Source organism: Rhineura floridana, chromosome 7 (genome assembly GCF_030035675.1).
Source record: "Rhineura floridana isolate rRhiFlo1 chromosome 7, rRhiFlo1.hap2, whole genome shotgun sequence".
Taxonomy (NCBI): Eukaryota; Metazoa; Chordata; class Lepidosauria; order Squamata; family Rhineuridae; genus Rhineura; species Rhineura floridana.
Genome location: NC_084486.1, coordinates 122,110,721 through 122,127,744, shown reverse-complemented (window position 1 = coordinate 122,127,744; position 17,024 = coordinate 122,110,721). Strand labels below are relative to the sequence as shown.

The 17,024-nt window shown below is 42.0% G+C and overlaps 1 protein-coding gene across 10 annotated transcripts in view; it reads left to right on the top strand.

Annotated features, from left to right (window-relative positions):
• The window catches only part of PLCH1 (phospholipase C eta 1), a 199,378-nt gene extending 183,462 nt beyond the window's left edge, over nucleotides 1–15,916 (top strand). For 9 of the 10 annotated variants that reach the window (XM_061637103.1, XM_061637110.1, XM_061637109.1 and 6 more), the window contains 2 exons: nucleotides 7,033–7,399; nucleotides 10,917–15,916. In XM_061637103.1, coding sequence (XP_061493087.1) covers nucleotides 7,033–7,399; nucleotides 10,917–12,991 — 2,442 coding nt within the window. In that variant the 3' untranslated portion in view covers nucleotides 12,992–15,916. The remainder of the gene's footprint in view (nucleotides 1–7,032; nucleotides 7,400–10,916) is intronic. The other variant, XM_061637104.1, reaches the window with a different exon arrangement.
• The last annotated feature ends 1,108 nt before the right edge of the window (nucleotides 15,917–17,024 follow it).

Below are 17,024 nucleotides of genomic sequence, written 5' to 3'. Positions count from 1 at the left end.
CAACCACAACAACGTTTCTGACTCTATACCTGTCGGAAGTCAACTCAATTACTTCCTAAACCAATGGCAGACAACAACAAAAGACAAATGGGTCCTGAGCATTATCAAAGAGGGGTACAGACTGGAGTTACATCAGTATCCACCCCCACGTTTCGTCTTCTCACACAGACCGACATCACTACAAAAACACGGAACATTCCTAGCAGAAATAGAGCACCTTCTACAAATCTCAGCTATAGAACCCGTCCCCATGGACGAACGGTTCTCAGGAGTGTACTCCCTCTTCTTTTTGGTGGCAGAAAAGGACAGTTCATTCAGGGGGGTGCTCGACCTCAGGTTTGTCAACCAGTTCCTGAAACGCAGGACTTTCCGGATGGAAACTATAGCTTCAATCAGAGAGGCACTCCAACCCCAGGACTATTTGGCATCCATAGACCTCAGGGAGGCCTACCTGCACATTCCAATTCACCCCACGCACAGAAGGTTGCTCAGGTTCACATACGACAAGAAACACTTTCAGTACAAAGCCCTGCCATTCGGACTTGCCACGGCACCCAGGATCTTCACCAAGGTGCTGGCAGCAGCACTCTCAGGCCTATGTCTGAAAGGGGTGCACCTCTCCCCTTATCTGGATGACCTACTTCTCAGGTCTCAGTCGTTTACCCAGGCAAACAAAGACTTAAATCTTACACTCAGTTTCCTACAAAACCACGGTTTTTTAGTGAATGTTCAAAAGAGTCACCTCTACCCCACGCAATCACTTATACACCTGGGCACGGTGATAGACACCCTTGCTCAAACTATAACGTTGGCGCCACAACGAATCCGGGCCATCACAGACCTAGCACGCTCCATACGCGACCAAACGAAATCAGACTTGATGCGCCTGGCAAAACTGCTCGGGATGATGGCATCATCTATAGCAGTTACACCATGGGCCAGACTTCATTCACGTCCTCTTCAACATCTTCTGATCAAGTTCCAGAGAGACATCGCCTGGAGGTGACACCGTGTGATTGCCTTACCACACAAAGTGCGTCAGTCTCTCACCTGGTGGCATCAGGACTCGAATTTGTCCAGGGGGATCCCGATACAGGACCCGCCTCGTGCAATAATTACTTCAGATGCCAGCCTCTGCGGCTGGGGGGCTCATTACATGGATCTCTTTGTACAAGGACGTTGGAGTCCACCAGAGACAGCCAGGCCCATCAACTGGCTGGAACTGAGGGCAGCTCACCTGGCGCTGAAGCATTTCTTTCCCAGTCTTCACTACCCCGATGTATTGATCAAAACAGACAACACCTCGACCAGATCATACATAATGAGACAAGGAGGGACCCGACCCAAGCTCCTCAGCGGAGAAGCAATAGCCATGCTGTCCTGGGCAGAGCAGCACCTTACATCTGTATCGGTGGAATACCTGCAGGGAGCAATGAACGATCGGGCGGATTGGCTCAGCAGATGTCAGATATTCCCAGGGGAATGGGCACTCAACAGAAGCGTCTTCCTGATGGTTCAACAACACTTCGGAAAATTAGAGGTGGACCTCTTTGCCTCGGACACAAACTATCAGATCCCTCGATATTTTGCAAGATTCCACATGCGTGGGGCGGAACAGATAGACGCACTGACGGCGAGTTGGCCACAGCTCCTACTGTATGCGTTTCCACCAACTCCTCTCCAAGCCACAGTCCTCAACAAGATCAGGAGGGAAGAGGCGCAGGTGGTCCTAATAGCCCCATACTGGCCGAGAAGACCGTGATTTGCAGACCTAGTCCAGCTGTCTGTCAGAACCGCCCTTCCACTTCCAAATCGACACGACCTGTTACATCAGGGACCGGTCCTCCACCCAGACCTAGCCTGGCTTCAGTTAGTCGCCTGGAGGTTGAACGGAGCAGGCTGTTAGCATTAAATATTTCACCTGATGCGACAGCAACTATCCTGGCGTCACGTAGGCCATCTACGCTCAGGATATACCAATCCACTTGGGCAGCTTTCCTGCGTTGGTGTACAGTGCATGACACCAATCCTATGACGGCATCCGCACCACATATCCTGCAGTTCCTCCAGGACGGCCTCCACCAGGGTCTACGTCCTAACACCCTCAAACGTCAGCTATCGGCGCTTGCATCCGTTCTATCTTTAGACGAAGGGGTCTCTCCAGCGTCACATTCGCTGCTCAAGAGATTTCTAAGAGGAGCAACCGTTATCAGCCCTCCAGTAGTGCACAGATTTCCTTCATGGCACCTCCATACAGTGTTGACCGCACTACAGAAATCTCCATTCGAACCCCTGCAGACGGTTCCTTTGCGAATACTCACCTTCAAAGTCACGTTCCTCATAGCAATCACGTCAGCACGCAGGATATCAGAGATTCAGGCTCTATCAGTGCAAAAACACCTCTGCATTTTCCATAACAATAGAGTTGTACTGAGGATCGACCCTAGCTTCATACCAAAGGTCAGGTCTCAGTTTCACCTGCAACAGGAGATTGTGCTGCCCACGTTCTGCCCAAATCCTAAACACCCCATGGAAAGGGCATGGCACTCCCTCGATGCGAGGAGGACGTTGAAGGTATACATCAATAGGACAGCTCAATTCCGTAGATCGGAATCTCTGCTGGTATCATTCCATCCTCCGACTCTAGGCCACAAGGTGTCAAAATCAACTATAGCTAGATGGCTAAAGGCATGTATTTCCTTAGCCTACAGATCACTCAGTAAACCCGTGCCACAGGGAATCACGGCGCATTCCACTAGAGCGGCAGCCACAACAGCGGCCTTTTCAGCTAATGCCCCATTGGAGGAGATCTGCAGGGCAGCAACTTGGGCCTCACCTTCGTCGTTTACCCAACACTACAAAATGGACTTATACGCATCTGCGGAGGCCGCATTCGGTCGTAGGGTTCTCCAGCAGGTTCTTCCTCAATAGACCCACCCTATGGCCGAGCTTTGGTACGTCCCACGTGGAGACCTCACTGGCATCCATGAAAGAAGGTACGGTTGGACTTACCGTGAACGGTGTTTCTTCATGGATGCCATGAGGTCTCCACGACCCTCCCTATGAGGGGCTGGGAAATCCATCTGCAATCTGTGTTATCTGCTCTTATTCTGTTGTTATATCTTTCTATGTTACACTGAGGTGAAGTTCCGAGCTGGTCAAGAAAGAGAACTGGCATCACCTCAGTAAGAAGGGGAGGAGACAAGAAAAAATTATGACAGGTTCCTGTCTCGAGCTGATTGGGGACTATAACCCACGTGGAGACCTCATGGCATCCATGAAGAAACACCATTCACGGTAAGTCCAACCGTACCTTCTAGCTTCTCTAAAAAAATAAAACAAAAACACTTGGTCTTATCTTCATTTGTGAGTAGTGTAGAAGGGGAGGGGACAGTGTGATATTTACAAGATGCAACTTGACTGGGAAGGGATTCTCCTCAGGCATTCACACTTTCTGAGAAAACAGGGTTGTACAGCATTCATTTATCATCTAAATATTGAACACACACATATGTATTGAAGCAGTCCTAACTGGGTTTTTTATATTATTTTGAGCTGAGTTAGAATGCATCTTAATGCAAAGCTGCCACTATTCCCTTATGATTCAGAAAATTTTAAAACTGACTTTCAGGTTTTAAAATGGCAAAAAACATTTTTTCCATAAAACTGCTTTTTCCTTGGATGAATATTTTTTTTCTATCTCATGGGCTGTAACTCAGCAGGAGACCACATGCTTTGCATGGAGCTAGTCCCAGGTTTAATTCCTGGCATCTCAAGATGGGGCTGGGAATGTCCCCTGTCTGAAATCCTAGGGAACTGCTGCCAGCCAGTGTAACAATACTGAGCTAGGTAGATTGAATATTGAATATGGTCTGATTGAATATAATTCAGCATCCTACCAGTGATTTCACATACCACAATCAGAGAAACGCAGCATGGGATAACTCAATGGATTTGAAAAATCAGGACACCAGAGGTATATCAATGATTTTGAGATCAGTTATTATATCAGTGAATTAGGATTTGGGGACTTTCTCAGAGTATTTTTCCTACCAACAATAGGCATCTGTCTGATGTCTATGATCTGCTTATTATATTTTTCAATGATTCTTATTGTGGCTGTAGGTCATATTGCCATCCCTGTGCATGTTTGGACAGAAGGCCGATGTATATTTTAGGTTCAGCTTATAAATTTGATTGTTGACCATGCCCTTAATAACTGGATGCATTTTAATGAGCACTGGTAGTTAAACTAGTTGAGGGCATTAGTCTACTTTAAATGAGGGGGCATGACTATAACAGCAGCTTGGAAACAGGGGGCTGGACTAGCTGCTAATTTTTCCTATGTTGCTTAGTTACATGAGAGGACAAAATCCTAAACTGCTCTCATTTTCCAGTAGCTCAAGGAAAATATCTTTGTTCAAGTGCTTTCTTCCAATGCCTGCATTTGGATGTAACAATAAACAAAGGTTTATTTTTACAGGGATGAGCCTTTGTGAGCCTCGGGATCATGTGCTCTCCACTCCTTCTGTGGTGCAATCATGAGGAGAAGAGAGGAGAGGAAGCTTTTGCTTTTATTCTCCCTCCCCATTTATGTAATTTCATCCAAATCTGCACAAACTGTGGTTAGTCTTAACTACGATTTACTGGAACAAGTCACCTTCAAACTTTGATTTATGGTCCTGGCTTATTTCACTAACCCATAGTTACGATCAACCACAGTTTAGGGTTCAGACATAGTTCTAAACTGTGGTTAAATCATAGGTGGAAGCAGAAATTTCCGGTCTCCTCCTCCTGGCCACACTGAGGAAGAGGTGGGCAAATGTGTGAACCCAAACATTATTCTGGTAACCATAACTGTACTATATTATTTCTATCAAACACATCATATGAGTCATACTCAATCTCTGTCCCTCCCACCTTCAGAATCTGAAGTCCTAAATTTGTCTTTGTTCCATGCAGTTTCACTTTCAGTGAGCAAAAAAGACAGAAGTGCTAGAAATTCGAGATGTGACAGCCCAGGAAAAAAAACCCTGAAAAACTTTAGGGGAAAATAATTTCTACCATTTTTAAAAGGCTTTTTTTTGCTTTGATTTTTCAAAAAATTGGAAAAATTGAAGAATTTTGGACTATGATATGTGAAAGGGTATAGACGCTTGTTACACTTTGAGCAAACCTTCAGTTTATAGAAGTTAAGATAAACATGACAAATATGCCAAAACAGAAGAAGCAGAATCTTGCCTGCTCCTCAAAAACTGGCAAAAGAAAATAGATGCTAGGTTCCTTACAGTTCAGCAGCTTGTAGCTTCATTTGTGATAAAAAAATTAAAAAGTAAATTAAATTTGTAATTATTGTCTGAATAAACTGTACTTTTAATACACCAAACATGATAATTTAATGGCAAACCAAGTTATACATAATACATTTTATGTTCCTAAAGTAACTGTCAGTCAATCTGTAAAAGGTGCTTTAAAAATAAGTATTGCATATTTTCAATTTTTCCCAAGACTTCTGCTTTTTTGCTTCTAACTGCTCCCCAAAAAAACCATGTTTCCCCCCATGGCTTCAAACTTTCTAGAAATTTTACATCTTTACTAGAAATTCCTTGATATATTAAATTATGAAGTTTCCTGATTTTCAGTCTGCTACAGATTTCCCCAACATGGTGCTCTCCAGATGTTGGTAAACTACACCTTCCATCATCCTTGATTGTTGCCCATGCTGGTCTGTGCTGATGGGAGGTGGTGTCAAACAACATCTAGAGGACCACAAGTTGGTGAGGGCTAGCCTACTGCATTGGTTATAGACTGGAACCACAAAATTATTGGCAATTATATTATGCCCTTCAGGACTGCAGTGTGCAAGATAGCCACACTCCAATCTCATTAAACCATGTTTTAGACAATAGAACTTGGAGGACAGACCCATTTATCCACCCCGCTTGGTAGACATGATATACTGTCAAATAAAACAGTGTTTGGTTGGTAGAGTGGATTTAATGCTGCTATTAGCAGGCACATCCCTCCTTCCCCTTGATGTATCTTCCCTGTCTACCTAGAGGCTGAAGCCTGGTCCTTTTTGTTTCTTAAGGTGGCTTTGAGTAACTCTTTTCTCCCTGGCTCCTTCTTGCTTGATGGAGATGATTCCTGTGCTGTTGCAGCATGGGCATTGAACATTTGACTGTTGACTCAGGACTTCATTCAAACAAGATAAAGCCATAGATGCATTAACAAGGGTGCAGAGTTCTAGATCTGAGGTAGCCGATGTGGTGCCGTCTTGGGGGATGGTTCTGATTTGGAGCTGGAGTCCAACAACAGCTAGAGGGTGCCATATTGACTACCCCTAATCAATGACAAAAACTTGAGACGTGTCATATTTATTCTTTGTGGCTGAGTCATGGAAATTTAGCCTGACGTGCCTGCCTTTCTTTGCCTTTCAGTGGAGCCCCTTAATCCTCAACCCCAGTTATACCATAATGCACTTTTTAGGAGCCACAAAGGTAGCTTTTATTTAGCATGCCACTTCTGCACTTGCTGGGCACTGCTTTTCCTTTTCTTAAAGGAGCCATCCCCAACTGCATGATCTGTTAACTGCCGTGTCACTTCATTTCCCATCAAGAGTTTGAAACCTTGTGTGGCTGCTTTGAAGTGGCCTATGTCATAAAACACCTCTGGTCAGGGCAGCCTCTCACTCCAGGACATTTCTTGCAAGCTTGTCATGTGTGATTAGGACACCTCTTGTAAAGCTTTTTTGCTATCATGCAGGCTGCCTTCTTGATGAAGAGAAGCTCTCTCACACATGCATGACCTCGTAGCGAGCTGTGCCTGTTTTCTCCTCAGCTGACTAGGTGTGGACCTGTTTGGTTTGATTGGTTTTTGTTTGCTTTCTTGCTTCAGATTCCTTTTCATTCATCACCCACATAATATACATGCGTTTCTTAAATGTGAAATGTGCTGCTGTAAAATAAGCTGAATTTTCAAAAACTGATAGTATGTTCCTCCCCCCCCCATTTCTTTTATTTTCTTTTTTAGAACAAGCAACTGATAGGACTCCGAGGACTTTTTAACAAGAACCCCAAACATAATTCTGTGGAAAATAATGCACATTATATTCGGAAAAGGTCAATTGGGGAACGAATTCTCCGGCGCACGGCCAGTGCACCAGCAAAGGGGAGGAAGAAGAGCAAAATGGGCTTTCAAGAAGCTACTGAACTTAAGGAGAGTGTGTGTGAGGCAACCGATTTGAAAGACAAGGAAGGGGTCCTCAGACGTACAAGTAGGAGTTTGCAGGCACGTCCGATCTCCATGCCAGTTGACAAATATCTTCTTATGGGTTTGCCATCACCAGATAAGGATGCTGCCCCAGTTGCTGTTGCCACCAAAAATGAAAATACCTCTGGTAAGTTCCTTTTAGAGAGGCTTCTTAAACGCTTCTTAAAATGTTTAGCCAATCTTTCCTGGACTGCATGATGCATGATGTTTGCAAGCAATTACTTAGGTATTCTCCTTCCTTGGTGCTTTTTAGTAACTCTGCTCCATCCACAAAGGGCTAGGATTCTGAAGAAGGTGTCTCCCTTTCATTCTGTAGTGATACAAATCATGTTACTGCAAAGGTGGTAAGTCCAGAACTTCAGAATTTAGACCACTGTGTTGTGGAGAATACCAGCAAATACAAACAAAAGTTGCCCTACATACTTACTTGTGTGGATTGCATCCAGTGCTGCTGTTCCCTTCATGCAATAGGCTTCCACTTGCACAGTGGAACTTCTTCCTCTCCTCACCTCTGTGCTCCCCTCGGCACCCTCAGAAAGGGTTGTGAGACCCTCTAGAACACATTTGGGGGTGATGGAGAGAGGAGAAGAAGGGGAAGTCCCATTGTGTGAGCAGAACTCCTCTGGTGCAGCATTGGATACAACCCTGTTGATCCTGTGCACCTAGTCAGTTGGATACCAATTGAATGAGAAAGACACAGCTGTCTGCTTGTTTCATTCTCTCTACTACTACATGCACACAAGTAGCAAGGGACTCCATTCCGTGAAAATGACTTCTGTGCTATACTTCAGTGTTCGATTTTGACTTCACTCTTAAGAATAGGGAACTCTTTGATTTACATGTTTCTTTGTGACTTCATTATCTGGACCTGCATTCAGATGTAGACATCAAGTGATACTTAATTTATCTTAAAGATCTACAGGCGGGCCCCGCTTATACAGCAGGTTCCGTTCCGGACCCCTGCCGTAAAGCGAAAATCACCATAAAGCGGAACCCCATTGAGTGTACTAGGGCGCATTGCGCAAAAATGCCGCAAAATCAGCTTTAAAAAGGGGAATGAAAGCCGCTACATTAGTGAAACGCCGGGAAGCGAAGCGCCGGGAAGCGGGGCCCTACTGTACTGATTTCCTGATACAGCTGGTTGTTTCCAAAAAGAGTGGCAATGGAAGCCTTTGTTTGTAACAAAATTACTTAATCGTTTCTGAATGAGCCTTCAAGATCCTTCATTTTTATGCATCTGGAAAATAATCAGTCGACTTATTTGTAAGATTTCCTACCCACCCTTCACCATAAGTTCCTGGGGCAGGTTATAACAGTATAGTGTCAGATGAAACCATTCCAATTATAAAACAAATAAAACTGTTTGAAATGGAACAGAACAGTATAAATTCAGCAAAAGGGGTAGGTCCCAAAAAACAAAATGTCTTAACTGTCTTAAGCCATATGCATGTCTGGGCTCCTACTGGAAGGAAGGGTGGGATATAAATCAAATAATTAGATTAGATTAGAAAGAAAGAAAGAAAGAAAGAAAGAAAGAAAGAAAGAAAGAAAGAAAGAAAGAAAGAAAGTCTTCATTGAGCATGTCTTTTTTTTAATGGTTTTTTTAAGGTTTTTTTTGTCTAAAACAGGAGAAAAAAATCATATTGCCCTTGGAGTTGGGGAGCAAATGTTCAAGATATCACAAGAATAGGTGAATGATAAATTATCCATATAAGAAGAAATTCACTATGTGGGGTGGCAAAGGGGCTTCAGTAGTCCACCCCCCGTCGGAAATGACTCGCACTACAAGTGCGGGGACACCTTCACCTTCACCTTTTTCGAAGTAGCCATAAATGAGTGAATTCTGTTTTACTCATTTAAAGCTAAAATAAACTCAGGAATTAGGAATAACTTGGAAAGATATTGGCCTTTTATCAGCTTTGGCTGGTACGCCACCTATGGCCTTTCTTGGACTGAGATTGCTGGACCACAGTAGCCCTGGCATTGCTTAACTTCAAGACTGGATTACAGCAATGCATACTGTACATTGACCTTCCTTTGGAAACTGCAATTAGTGCAGAATGCTGCAGCACGATTGCTGATAGGAGTGAGATTCTGCCAGCATGTTAAATCTTTGCTCAAAGATCTCATAGGCTGCCTATTTGTTAACAAGCCAAGTTCAGGGTTTTACTGTTAGTATATAAAGCCTTTAGCAGCTTGAGACCAATTTGCTTGAAGACTCGCCTTGCCCCATATATGCCTATTCAACCTCTTTGATCTGCAGAGCTTGCGCTTTTACTGGCACCACATAATATTTGTTATACGTCGGTTAGTAGTGGATCTTTCAGTGTGGCAGCACTTGTGCTTTGGTGCTGTCCTCATTATACTGTTTCAGATGACTGTTTAAAACTTTTTTTATTTATACAAGCCTATCCAAATATATAATTTATTATTTGCTTTTAGATTTTGTTGGTTTTATCTGTGCATTACTGATAATTATTTTGTATTGCTTTATGTATACCGCTTAGATTTTTAAATTATTATTAAGTGGTCTAGGGGCCATATTCAAGCCAGTGCAAGGATTCCCACTTGCATAATGGGACTTTCCCACCTTTCCTATCCCTGTGTGCACCCTGGATCCTCCCCAAATCTGCTCCCGAGGGTCAGGACAACAACCAGAACAGCATACAGGGGGAGGAGAGGGGAAAATTATTCGGCTCTTTAGCGCTATGTTGAATACAACCCTATAATTTTTTGTAAAAGTATAAATAAAGGGAGGCATCGACACTGGCAATTGTTGACATAGTCCTACTTTTTCTTCAGTACTGTTTATCTAACATTCCTTTATTGCTTTCCTTTATTGCTTTTTTACAATACCCATATGTAGGGTGCTGGAAAAGGTCCCTATATATCCCTACTAACTCAGAAGGTAATAGTTCTGCCTATGAATAATAGCTTCATATTCCTGAGATCCTGCTGTTTAAAAGCGGACAGCAATCTTGCCTGAATAAAGAGCATGCAGCAGTGATAAAGATTGGCCTGTTTCATGGCAATCTTTAAAAACTGAACTCATTCTGTTAAGTTTTAGAATTGTAGATATGCAGAAATAGTGAGAAACAAAGCATACAGTGGAGCTGAAAAGAAAAAGTCCCCATCCTTTTGATGAATATGTTGTATTAGAAAGCCAGATGCTTTTCTAAGGCCATGATGCATGAAGGCCAAGAACTGGATGTGTAATTCAAGAATTCTGATAAGCATGCCTCTTGTTTGCAGATGGTGTTTTAACAGAGCTGTTTTGTTCTGTCTTTATTTGCCATGCTTCTGTATAGTACAAATCTGAATAGGAACACAACTGAAGGTAATGCCATATGTCCAAACTATGGTACCTCATTGACATTCTTTACAACAAATATTACATCATGTCTGTGATGATGTAATAAAGCATTAAAGAAAAGCTTCAGAGAAGTGCGTCCAACTATATATTTTCTCATTTCCTCATCACATGAATAATTTGTACTAAACTTGCACAATCCCATAATTAAGTCCTTTCACAATTGTGACTAATTTTTTACATTCGCCATTTACCTGTTTTGAGACAAAATATAGCCATAAGCAGGTGAATGAGCATTCTTCCTAACCAATGTTTTCTTTTTAATTTGATATAGCAGAAAGTAAAAAGGCTGTGAAAGAGGATGAAGCACATTTGAAAGAGCCAGTCACCTCTTCTGAGAATGAATCACCATTTACAAAATTTGAGTCTCCACTGAAAAAAGATGCTCCCAAGGCTGACATTTATGTGAGTTTACCTGCATATGAAAAGCCGGGAAGTTTAGACTTTGCAGTTGGCATAGCTGAAACCTATTTCTCCACTGAGTATTGGAAAAGTAATCTTTCCAGTGAGCCTGTTCACCTAAAGGAGGAACTTGAAAAAGACAAGGATGAAGGCATATGTTGCATGGATCAAAAGACAATGGAGGACACTACATTCTGCAAAGAGAAAAAAATAGTAGCAGAAAATTCTCTTTCTCTAAGAGATCAAGAAGTAACTAGTATCAGATCTCACACAATTGTAAATAGCACTCTAACTAATTCACCATTAGCTGATGCATCTTCCCCTACCTGTAATGATGTCCATGACTTCCATTCCAATTCAGCCATACAAGATAGTGATATTTCTCATCTTATAAGTGAGGTCTCTTTATCTGATGAGAGTGATATGAGTAGTTCTGTCTCAGCATTGATAGGACAGTTTGATGTCAGAAACAATCAAACTACTTTGACTATTGTTCCAAGTCTTCCCAGAATTAGCAAAAAGGTTGTTAATATGAAGTCTGCGCATAAGTCATCCAGTGATCAGAATACAACTTTTGACTACAAGTCTCCTGGTCTAACGCCAATCAGATCACCATTATATTCAGCACCAGAAATTACTGTATCAACTCCTCAAACAACAGAGTGTCCTCTGTACAGAATTATCCATGAGTCTTCTCTTTCTCCAGCTTCTCTTCATGAGTCAATGAGCAAACCGCCTTGCAAGGATATAAAATATGTTGCAGAAGACACATGTCCAGTGTTTTCTTGCATTTCACCTGCCACTGGGCTAAAAGAAAACCCCACAAGGAAATGTGGAACAACCTGGAAATCTAACAATAGCAACTCTGGCTTTTCTGACAGCTCAGACTTGGAACATACAATAGTTGTCCCTTTCACTTGTGCAAATTCCACAGGCAGCAGCCTAATGGAAGTTGATGGAGAGTTGCAAGACCTCTTGATAACTACCTATGAATATAAGAGGGAAGATATGAGCCAAGTTGCATCTCCTTTGAAACTGAAGCATAATCAGGACACTCTGTACTATGACAAATCAATCTGTGGAAACCCAAACAGTGAGGACCTTCACAATGCCAACTTACTTGAAGACTTTGAGTTTAGGAGCAAGAAAAATCAGTATGTTCCTTACCCGGAACATCAATGTGTTAATCTTTTGTACAATAATTATTTGCAAATTTCACACACGCAAAATGAATTGTTAAACATCTCTCCAGCAGCTAACATGGACTCCTCTCCTATGCCCAAGAATGCTCTGCCTTCTTCTTCTCCTACAGCTCAAAAACTGCCAAGTCCGTGTAAATCCAAGAGTCTTGGAGACTTAACCTCAGAAGACATCTCATGCAATTTTGAAAGCAAGTACAAGTACATAAGCAGAGGTTTTATTTCATCTGGCATGAGAGACAAGATGGTGACTGCTCTGAAGGCTAAGAAACTGCAGACTACAGATTCCCTGACAGAACAACTGCGGAAACTAGTGTCTTTTGATCATGAGGATGGTTGCCAATCAGTTTGTAACAAGCAGGATGACGGTTGTCCTAAAATGTTGGTCAGAAAACTATCATCCAGGAGTCAAAGCAGAGTGCGAAACATTGCCAGTCGTGCCAAGGAGCGACAAGAAGCTAATAAGCAAAAACTTTCTAATGCTAGCAGTAACATAACAGGGGTAGTCCTTAGAAGTAAGAACCCTGTATCCCCTCACATGATCAACAGACATTCCACTGGTTCTTACATAGCAAGCTATCTGGATAACTTCAGTGCAGATGATCTCGAAGGCCGAGGTGTCCCAGAGGGTGCATGCACATCTTTGCGCTATGGGTACAATGACCGGTTTTATACAGATGATTCTCTTTTAGAGACCAAGCCAAGTGAAGACGATAAACCAGAAATTTATTTTCTCCTGAGACTGTAAATTGTATAAATGTACATTGTCATTGTTTATAAGCTTTGTCACAGTATGAAGGATTATCAGTAACCAATGCAGCCATTAGCATTTACGTAACTCAGAAATGCATTTTTCACTGCTTGAGCCTTGCCATGAATTAATGTGTCCATTGCCATGATAGTTGATGTAAATAGATGTCATAAAACTTTATGTACTTTATACAATAGCACATTTGTTGTTTGCATGAAATAGATGCAAGAGGTCCAGATGTTCTGTATTTGCAACGCTTGTTCAACAGAATTTGGTATGGTCACTGATTACCACAAATCCTGCACTCCATACAACATTTCTTCCCCTTTTTGCCCCTATCATTTAGCTACTTCAAAGGAATGTTAGAGTGGTTATTGTCTTATGATACTCCCACCTTTGTACCTAATCGCATGAGTTTGTAATAGATGCCTTTTTCATCAAAGAAATTAAATACTTACACCTGTATTTGTTAGACGGTGAGGATGATAATGGTAAGCATCCAGAGCTGATGCTGTTTTATAGTAATAAAAGCAAAGACTGGGGCCTTCTGCAATTTACAAAATGTGCTGAAAAGATTTTGGGGGAAAATTGTAAGTTTTGAGGGTGCACAATTTGAATTCCTAATGTTGAAACAAAGATTTTGGATTTTCAAGTTTACATTTCAGATTTTGGGAAAAAAGAAACAGTAGCAAACCTAAAGCCTTAGTTCATGGGTGGAGCTCAGCCAGTGGTGTGTCTTACAACAAGCATTCTGATGTAAAGTTTGGGTTTCAGGATTTGATTTGGGGGTGGAGTGATAAGAAATTGCCTCAGTCACAGTACCTGTGCTGCATACATGGGATATCTGATGTGCTTCCAAAGTGTTGACCAGCTTCTCTTCAACGTTAGGACTATTCTGAATGTGCACATGGGGAATAATGGCCCCCTGACTCTGAGCAGAATGGAGTAACCATTGTTCCCAAGAAGTTCTACAATGCATATGGGCTCCCATTAGTGCTTTGCATCATGTGTTCTATTTCAAATGTTTGCTATATTTGTTGCACCTACACTCCTAAGAATACCACATCTGCCTGCGATTGCTGAGCTGTAACCCTAAAAAGTGACTTTACATTGTGAAGTTGAATTTGCTGAACTACAACTCCCCTAATGGCTCATCATTTGTTATACTGGCTGGGGCTCATGGGAGTGGTAGTTCAGCAACATCTGGAGGGCCACAGATTGCCCACCTTTCCTTAACATGATCAAAGACTCATGCTGATTTGTTTCATGTGTCTGTATCCCAGTATTGGGGTACTTGGATCGTTTGAAACCAACATGGTTGATAAAACTTCTCTGCCATACTTTGGAGTTGCCCTTCTGTGAACGGATATCTTCTCAAGTCATACATAAGCTTACTCTTCTCCCGTTGGTTGCCTGGCTGTGTAAACTAAGTGGAGTTTGACCTCATGGAACTATAGAGTTTAATCCTGCCCTTCCATGCATAAACAGTTAAAGACTAGTGATTTTTCTAAGGGTATCTCCATATTCTAAAATATCATGCTTTTATTTTGTGGCTATAATAAACAGTACTCCAGCAGCATCTAGTGACAGAAATCACACACTGAATTATCAAGAAAAGAAGGAGGTAACATCCTATTCACCCCTTCCTATCCACAGGGAAAGCTCACTTTTGAAACTTGCATGTAGACTCAGGCAGTCCAAGCACAAAGGCCCAGTGCAGATGTAACATTCCTGATACTCTAATCAGGGAGTAACACAGGCTTCCTCCCTTCTCTTCCTTTTTGTGAGGTTTTCCTCCTCATCTGTTTTCCTTTGGCCAGCATTGCATCTGTATCAGATGTAACCATGGTTAGTGCCCACGAAACCAGTGTTTAAAATCAGGGTTTGTGGATTTTCCAAAACCTGGTTTTTAAAGAATCTGTCTAACATTAACAGTGGCTTGAATTGATGCAGTTCCAACATTAATAAATATGAAGTGGTGGGAGGGAGGACACACGCAAGCCAGAAAAATACCTTCCTACACATCCCCAAGATTCATAAAGTGGTAATGTCTTCCCATCTTTTTCTCTCTCCTCCCCCCCCCCGGTTTTCTCTGGGACCTATTAGATATCCATCTCTAATGGACATAAAGGGGAAGTTGAAGCAAATCCATGTTTTTTTCTTTGTCTGTGAATTCATTTGGCTGTGAATGTAATTGAAACACAGTAGCAAAGTGATGCAGAAAGCCTACATTAGGATATAATGCTAAGCCATGAAGGCTTGTTTATTAAGTCATACATTTAATAAACTCCCTCTTTGCTCCTCCCTTCACAGAAGTGAGCAAACAAACCACAAAGAGCCTAGCTTAGCACTGTGTCCGAACTTGGGATCATGGTTAGTTTCACCCTAGCAAACCACAATTGCTAAGCTAACAACAAACTTTGGTTTAAAGCTGGCTAGTGATTATGGTTTGTTAGGGTGAAACAAACCATGATCCTCGGTTTAGATAGAACACTAAGCTAGCCCCTTTGTGGTTTGTTTACCAGCTTGGGTGAAAAGAGGAGTGCAGTGGGAGGGCCCGGGCTGCGTGTACAAGCACACAGCTCATGCAAAGCAAGCTTGGTGGCTTGGCATTATGTGCAAATGTGACCAATAAAGCCACACTTACTCCAACATAAAAAGTAACTAGGCTGTTCATCATCCTGTGGTTTTGAGACAAGGGCTTTTTCTATGTGAAGTGGGGCGAGGGGAAGAGGGATTGTAAGAAAAAAGGGAAAAAATTGTCCAAGCTCTTCCCTCTAGACTAGAATAATGCAATGTTATCCTAGGGGATTTGTTTTCATTGTATGGTGCATTTTTTGTTTGGTGTAAAAGTTATATACCTAATACCTCTTTTTCTTTTGTAGTACAGGATATTATTTGTATTCATGGAAGAGAAACATTAAAATAAATTTTTAAGCAGCCAAGTGCATGTTTTTGAAAATGAAGCCAAGTTGAGAGACGCTGTCAAGTGAGTGGCAGTTTATAACAGCAGTTGTTCTGTCTTGTCTTTCACATTTATTCTTTCCAAGAAAAAGACATGTTTCAGTTCACAAGATGGACAGTCGTTCCGTCTAACTCTTTGCAGCCTAAAGGACTGCGCTTTTTCATAATGGAGGTTGTGGAAGTACCTGGCACAAAAATAAACCTGCATAGGCTGTATATTTCTTGACCTAACATGTACTTCTACAACAGAATGGTTAGTTTTAAACACACCTGTTCAGGAAGTTTGGATTCCTAATAATAACCAGGGCTCTGTTTGGCCTGTGCCCACATGTTAAATGGAAACCTTTAAAACTCTTTATTCTTTTCTTTGAATAAGGAGGTTTAAAGATGAAAAGTAAAAGCATTTGTACCTTTGACATCCATAATATGAAGACCTCTTATTCCACCAGGCTTTGTTTCAGTGCTACCCCCCCCCACACACACACACAGGAAAATGTCAGCTCCATGGACACACATGCTATTTGTTTTTTAAAAGGCTGAATCCTACAACCTAGATAATTCAGGTAAATGGGCATGATTTTCCTTTCCCTTTTTTAAAAAAAAAAAAAAAACACCATTCATTCCTGCTATTCAAGAGATACATAGTTTCTTACTTTTCCCATCAGTTGCCTGGTGCAGGAATGCTCTGACTACTGGAAGACACATTCATCATCTATGGGTTCTGAATTTTTACCATCATTGCTATACAGCCTTAACAGCTGGAAATGTGGTATTTCTTTAAAACGTAAGAATTCATAGCAGAATACCATGGCTAATGCCATATTCTGCAGGTCTTCTGTAAGGCAAATTACATATTACCTGAAACGTAATTTGAGCCATCTCTCCTGCTAGCACCTGTTACCACAGGTATGGGGGAGCCTGTGGCCCTCAGAGGTTGTTGGATTTCCAACTTGCATCAGCCCCTGCCAACATGGCCAATGGTCAGAGATTATGGAGCTGTAGTCCAGCAACATCTGGAGGGTCACAGATTCCCTCTCCCTGTATTAACACTTCATTAAAGCAGATG